Raw genomic sequence first — 7,970 nt, 5'->3', positions numbered from 1 at the left:
ATGAATTTCATTAAAACCAATAAAATTATTGTACTATTTTTATTTCTTTATTTACTATTTATTCAATTGGGAGAAAGTTTTTTATCCCGTTATAATCTCAAAGATCTTAATGTAATAAGAAAACGTGGTTTACCTTTTGGCGCTACAATGATACTTGCTGAACAATTAGAAAAGTTAAATGAATACAATAAAAAAGAACGTGTAACAGAACATTATAGAATCCCTTCTGATCCTAAATCATATGGATGAAAATAGTTACTTTAAATAGAAAAAAAAGTCATTATTTTTTATATTAAAATTAATAATTTTTTTTCTTAACTATAATCCATAAAATTAAAATTTTTTATAAAATATAAAGTTTTAATTTTTAACATGTTTTTATTTTAATTCATTTAAAATGTTTTTTATTCACAATTTTCATCTACAAAACCGTCTATAATTAGTACATTTGTATAAAAAAAATTTATTTTTTTTAATTATCTTTTTTTATATATTTTTAGATATTAATATTAAATTTTAATATTCTTTTTTAAAATATGCCATTTTAAAAAAGTATTTAATGAAATTTATTTAAAGAATATAGTATTAATTTTAACTGCATAAATTTTTTTTTTAATGTATAATATTAAAATAAAAGAATTAATCATTCTATTATACATTAATTTTCGTATGTATTTTTATAATTAAATATTTTCATTGATATAAAATAAAGTAATGTGTCTTTTATAAATTCGATAAAGCAATTCGCAAAAAGACAATAAAAGAATTATTTATTTTTATTTAATATATGTTATTTAATGTATTTTATTGTTTATTGTATATTTATATATAACTCATTTTTCACTATCTATATAACATAGATCATATTATCATTTTTTATATATGACAAAAATTTGAAGTATAAAGCATATCTTTGTATATTTATTTTGAATATTTTTTCTGTTAATATTAAAAAAGTTTTTAATTTTATTTTGTAAATAAATCATTTTAATTAATATATCTTTTAAATGAATAAATATTTATTATAAATTAATTTATTTATATATTTCATTAATAAATTAATGTTAAATTGACTAGTTAAATATCCTAAATAAAGTACAATATTTTTTTTTAAAAACTTTTTAATGTGATCTCCAAAATGGCTTTGATTTTAAAAATGTACAAATAATAAAAATTATTTATCATGTTATTTACATATATATTAAGTTTAGTTGTGCTAAAATAATTTTGAAAAATGTATCATTTTAGAGAATAGAAAGTTTGTATTCAGAAAAATTTTTTTATATTCAAATGCTATTAATGCATAACTTTCAAATTTTTTTGAGTAAGTTATATTTGCATTATATAAAAAAAAAATTATATAAACACATTTACTTTTATGAAATTAATAATTTATTTTAAAAAAAATGTCTTTTTTAAGTTTGATTTTTCTAAAAATATTAAAACATGACATTATAATTATTGATAATAAATATATTTTTAAATGGTAAGTTTTGAATACCTAGATAAAATAAAATATTTAAAAAAATTCCATTTTGTTAAGAAAAATAAATATATAGTTTTAAAATAATTTGTATTTTCTTTCTTAAAAAATAAAAGATTTAATTAGAAAATATTTTTTAGAAAATAGTTGCATTTTTAAGTAATTGTAAAGAAAGATTTTTGATTGAAAAAAACCAATTTTTTTTATATAAGCTAATAATTTTATAGGTTTATTAAACAATGATATCATTACAAAATTTTCATGAAACTTTTTTTTAAAATCTTTCTATCATAAAAAAATGAAATGATAACAATAAGTGTAATAATTTTTTTTAAACATTGATCAATAAAACAAAGCATTTAAAAGAAATTTTCTTTAATTTTCTATAAGTACATTTTTTGAGCAGTTGCTAAAATCAATTTCTTTTATTTAAACTTTAATCTGTACTTAAACATCGTCATGAATTAAAAAAACTTTTTTTATTTTTAAGATTTGTATAATACAAATAATAATTAATATTATAACAAGAAAAATTTATTAAAAAAGGTTTGAAGACAAAGTCATTCTGTTCAACTTTTATTTTTTTTTTAAATTTGATTTTTATACTTTATTTTTTTTTCCTATCTAATGTCAATCAACAAAATGGCATCAATTAATAATCCAACATTTAATGTACTATTATCTTTCTATATCTTTTTTTGTTCTTAAAAAATTAAAAATAAATTTGTTACAAATTTGAAAATTTTTTTTATGTTTTAAAAAAAGCACTTTAAATTAAATTTTTCAAGAAAAATAAAATAACGTCTGGAACAAATTTTTTCAATTTTAATTTAAACAAATTCATAAAAATATTGACTTCCAAGAAATAAGTTACCCAAATTTGAAAATTTAGAAAAAAAAAAAACTTTGAAAATTTTGAAAAAGTTAGAAATTAAACTAAAAATTTAAAAAATGATATTAAATCTTATATTATGTATTAATTAAATGTTTTTGAATGAAAAAGTAATACTAGAAATAAAAGTTTCGTTCTTGAGATAGAACCCAGAAATAAAAAACCGTTTTTTTTGCTATATTTTTTCTTTAAAACACAAATTTCTACAATAAATATTTAAAAATCAGCACATAAATTATTATTAATCAAAATAAATCTTTTGTAAAATATTTTTAAACAAAAAAAAATTTTGTTTTTGAAATTAATTTATTATTATATAAAATAACAATATATAAATATTACTACAATATATTATAATATAAATATTTCAAGTATAATATTCTACATTTTATAAATAATTATATGTATAACTTTGATTTAAATTTTTTACAAAACAAATGCATTAAAAAAATATTTATTTTTTAAAACAACTATACATAATATACATAGAAATATTATTAAAAAAAATGTTATAAAATTATAATATATATAACATTTGTTAGTACTGTTAGTTATATGTATAGTAATTTATGTTAATTTAATATTTGCATAAATATTTAAACTTTAAAATTAGTTTTTATTTTTAAAATATAAATTAATAATAATATAAAAATGAAATATTTATAAGATAATATTTTTTTTGACAATGTATTTTTAATATTTTTAAGAATATTTTCATATCAATTCGATATGTTTTGCTAGAAATATACACTGTTTCAAAAATAAACTTGAGATAATGTATAATTGAATTAATTTTTTAATATATATATAACAAATGAAAAAGAAAAAGATTAATATAAGAATCAACAATGAGTTGAAAGTGTCTTGAAATCTTTATAATTATTTCTAATTTGTAATATATAATACTACCGACTTAAAATAAAAACTACTTAAAATAAATTTTGTTATTACTCTAAAATTATTACAAATAAAAAATTTAGTCTTATTTATCAAATTTTACACTATACATTGATGAAAATATTTTTAATAATAACTTTATATTAATAAACATAAACAAGATTATTTACAATAAAAAAAATAAGTTATTTTAAATATATCTATAGATATAGATCAGTGATACTTTTAATAGTAACTGTAATCACAAAAAGAAAAAAAAGTAGATAAATATTTTGAACTTTTATTATAATTATTCTATTAAATAAAAATATTAATAATGCTTAAAAAATTAAACAATACCATAAATGTAAAAAAATATTTTAAAAAACATTAAATTTTATAAATTTAAAAAAAAAACAAATATTTTTATATTAAATTTTATGTTATTTTATATATAATTTTAATTTATTTAACAGTTTATAGTTAATCTATCGTATCTTGGAGACAAGTGTAAGTGAAACATGTATCTGTTTTACTCTTTTAAAAGTTTTTAAAGTTTTGAATAGAATACATAAAAACTAAAATAGTATAAACAAATATGTTTAAAAAAATTAATATATAATTTTTATTAATAAAATACGACATTATCTCTAAAATTTATCCAAATTAATTTAAAATATAAAAATAGTTATGTATTATTATGTTTATTAAAAAAACAAATTGTTTTTTTTTATTCATTTAAAATCAACATATATTTTTGCTTAAATAATAAATATATTTTGCAATATCATGTATTTTTCATAATTTTTTTTCTTCAAAAATAATATAAGTTATGTCATTTTTAAAACATTTAAATATATAACAAACAAATTTAAAAAAATTAAACATACTTTACATAAAAGCTAATATTAAACCAAAACTAATTATAACCAATTATCTCTCAGAAATGTTTAAAAACATTCTAACAATAATATTGTTAAAATTACTTAAAATTTAATATAAATTTCATCTAAAAAAATCAATTTATTATATTATTTATGATAAATATTTTATCATTCAATTTGGAGAAAGTATTTTATTTTATTATAATATTGATAACTTTAAATATTAAAAAAAATTGTAGTTTTTTAATAGATGTATCTCAAAAATTTGATGCCAAACTATAAATGAAATGAAAAAAAAGTACCAAATCGTGAAACAAAACATTATAAAATTCTGAGCGATCCATATTTATTTGGAAGAAAATAGTCACTTTTATATGTTCATAACTTTAACAAAAAAATTTTTTTTAAATTAGAAAAATTTTATTTTAAATATATTTGGATCTAAATCACAATAATAAATGTTTACATTAAGCTTAATAAAATAAATTTGCTAGAAAGTATTAAAATTAGTTTGATATATAATTCAATCTGAGTTTTAAAAAATTTTGATTGTATTTTTAAAATTAATTTAAATACATAATAAAGTTGATATAAAAAAGATTAAATAAAACTTTTAAAATGAAATTATGTTAAAATAATTTTTTTTTAAATATGAGAAACATTAATAGATATAAAAAAATTCCAATTACATTTAAAATTTAACCTTTTAATAAATATTTTTTAATTAATAATTAAATTAGCTTACCTGAGATATTTAGAATTATTTCAAAATTTATTTAACATCAAAAGTATGATTATAGTATATCGTATCAATAATAAATTTATTAAAAAATTATACATATATATAATTTAGATTAATAAAAGTAACATTTTGCCAATCTACGAACATTTAAAATAATTATCAAAAAAATTTAATAATTAAAAATTAATAGAGAATATTTTTATTAGTGTGATTTTATATAATAAATAAGGATTTTTTAATTAAGTGGTAAAATTAAACGATAAAAATTTGATTTTTTCATTTTTTTCACTTACATTTTAAAGTAAACTTTTGTTTTAATATGATGGATAAAGATTATATTTTATTATTATTAGAAAGAAGAAAAAAAAGATTTATTTTTATTTAATGAAATGATAAATACTAATATTAAAAACTTATTACTTAAAACAATTATATATAAACTTTTATATTAATTTTTTACTATCTTTTTTCTTGTAAAGCACATTAATAAATTTTTTCATAATATACGTTCTTCTGAATAAAGATATCATTCTTCTTAAAAAGTCAATAGAATCTTTTTGCTTAAAAGACAAGTTTTAAAAATTGATATCATTTTAAGTAAAATGTGTATATTTTACTTTTGATTGTCTTGTCCTTTTATTATATATTTTTCCTCATAAATCTTTAGAGTAGATACCGTTGAAAAATTTTGAAAATACTTTTAATAAAGTTTTTAAAAATTTTTGAATTTAAATTAACTTTTTTTATATTTTTTAAAATTAATTGACTATAAATAGAATAAAATTACATCAAATTTTTATCAGTTAAATATTTTATATTTAAACAACTAATCAATTAGTTATCAATTAGAACTTTAATAGTAAGAAATTGTGTATTTTAAAAGTTAAAAATAGCTAATGTAAGTAAAAATCATATAATAAAATAATAATAATTGAAAATTTTTAGGGGTTAAAAAAACAAGAAAAAATGTTATGTAAACTGAGCAACTGTTTTTAATTTAGTATTATTTGATGTTTTTTTAATAAGTAGTCTTTTAAAATAGTATAAAAATGAATTAACTGTAATTTTATCAAATTAAATTTTGAAAATATGCTGTAAAATTATTGTTCTTTGTCTAATTATATTTCTATCCTTCATTCAATTTAGTAAAAGTATTCTATCCCGTTTTAATATTGAAAACTTCAAAAAACTAAAAAAATTAGTTTTTAAATTAGTGTATCTCAAATTTTTGCTGACAAATTATATGGAAAAAAATGAAATAAAATCACTAGATCGTGTAACAAAGCATTATCAAATTTCTAACGATCTATATCTATTTAGAAAAAGATAGTAAGTTTTATGTGTTTATAACTTTAACAAAAAATTTAAAAGATAGAAAAATTTTATTTTTTTTTATTTGAATCATGATCACAAAAAAAGATGCTTACATTGAAATAAAAAAAATAATTTTGTAGAAAGTATTAAAATTATTTTGACTTCTAATTTGTTTCGTGTTTAATAAAATTTATATAAACAAAAATTATGTAAAAATTTTAAAAAATAACATTTAGAGATGATTAAAGCATATCATAAAAAAAATAAATCTTAAGAAAACTAATGATAACTATCTATCTATCTATCTTATGTTAATTAAAGGATATTTTTGCAAATCTTATAACATCAAAAAATATTTATTTAAAATACTTAAAAAAAATTTAAACCTTTTAATTTGTTAAAAAAAAAGTTAAAAAATTACAAATTAAAAAAGTATATTTTATCAACATAATTTTGTAAAATAAAGCAAAATTTTTTGGATAAAATTATTAAAATTAAAAAAAAATAATTATTTGTTTTTCAATTTTTATTTAATTTAAATTTGCAATACACTTTTTATATTGATACAAAGGATAAAAAAAACATTAGATTATTATATCTATTAAAAAACAAAAAAAAATTATAAAATTTTTCTTGATAAAATGATTAAAAATATAATTAAAACATTTCAAACTTAAATTTTATTTTAAAAACTTTCTATCTCTTTTTTTTTATAAAAGGCAATGATAATCTTTTCGGAATATATTTTTTCTTAATTTTTATACCATACTTTTTAAAACTTCAATGAAATCTATTTTTGTAAAAGAAAAGATTTAAAAATTTATATTAATTAAATTTTATCTGAAATTTTTTTACTTATTTTTGATTAATCTTGTCGTTATATCAAAAATTTTTTTCTTTTTTTTTTAAATAATATTATGGAAAATTTTGATAATTATTACTAAAGACTCAATATAAATGAATATTATAAAAAATCTTTTTTTTAAATTTGCACAATTAATTGAATATACATTGCAAAAAATTATATTACAATTTTATCAATTAAATAATTTATATTTAAATAACCGATTATAATATAATATCATATCTCTTTAACAGTACTTGTGTATTTAAAAATTTAATAACTTTATTGTTAGTTGAAATTATTCATTAAAAAAAATTAATTGAAATTATTTAAAGATTAACTAAACAAAAAAGAATGTTAAGTAAACTAAAGCATTTATTAAAAATTTAATTTTTTTTCTGAAGTTTTTTAATTAGTAGTCCTTTAAAAAAGTATAAAAACGATTTTACTATAATTTTATCAGTGTTAACTAAAACATTTAGTTATAATTTACAATGCATTTCATTAGAAACAATCAAATTATTGTATCATTTCTAATTATATTTTTATCAGTCATTCAATTTGGAAAAAGTATTCTATCTAATTATAAAATCGAAAATATTAAAGATTTACAAAAACGTTCTCTTACAGCTCAACTTTTTGGAGATTTAGCTAAATATCATGAATACAATAAACACGGAGGTGTAACAAAATATTATAAAAGCCCTTCTGATCCTAACTCATTTGGAAGAAAATAATTATTTTTATGCATTTACAAGTTGCACAAAACTTTTTTCAAAATTGAAGAATTTTAATAAAAATAAATTTGGATCTAGTTTGCAATATAACATGCATTAATGAAATTAATAATATAATTTATTTATCATTTTGATTTTATATTTGATCTGAATATAATAAAATTTTTTTAATCTTAAATTTTTAATTTTATTTTTTTG

The 7,970-nt window shown here is 15.0% G+C and overlaps 2 protein-coding genes across 2 annotated transcripts; both read left to right on the top strand.

Annotated features, from left to right (window-relative positions):
* SRAE_0000028900 (Hypothetical protein) lies at positions 1-249 on the top strand (the record flags this gene model as incomplete). The annotated part of the gene is made up of 1 exon (XM_024646160.1): positions 1-249. One exon carries the CDS (start codon positions 1-3, stop codon positions 247-249), a length of 249 nt encoding a protein of 82 aa, XP_024500370.1.
* A 7,280-nt stretch (positions 250-7,529) lies between these two features.
* Positions 7,530-7,772, top strand: SRAE_0000028800 (Hypothetical protein; the record flags this gene model as incomplete). Its single annotated transcript, XM_024646159.1, has 1 exon — positions 7,530-7,772. One exon carries the CDS (start codon positions 7,530-7,532, stop codon positions 7,770-7,772), a length of 243 nt encoding a protein of 80 aa, XP_024500369.1.
* Between the last annotated feature and the right edge of the window lie 198 nt (positions 7,773-7,970).

Source organism: Strongyloides ratti, scaffold srae_scaffold0000002, assembly GCF_001040885.1.
Source record: "Strongyloides ratti genome assembly S_ratti_ED321, scaffold srae_scaffold0000002".
Taxonomy (NCBI): domain Eukaryota; kingdom Metazoa; phylum Nematoda; class Chromadorea; order Rhabditida; family Strongyloididae; genus Strongyloides; species Strongyloides ratti.
The sequence above is the reverse complement of the archived record's forward strand: the minus strand, read 5'-3'. Positions and strand labels throughout refer to the sequence as shown.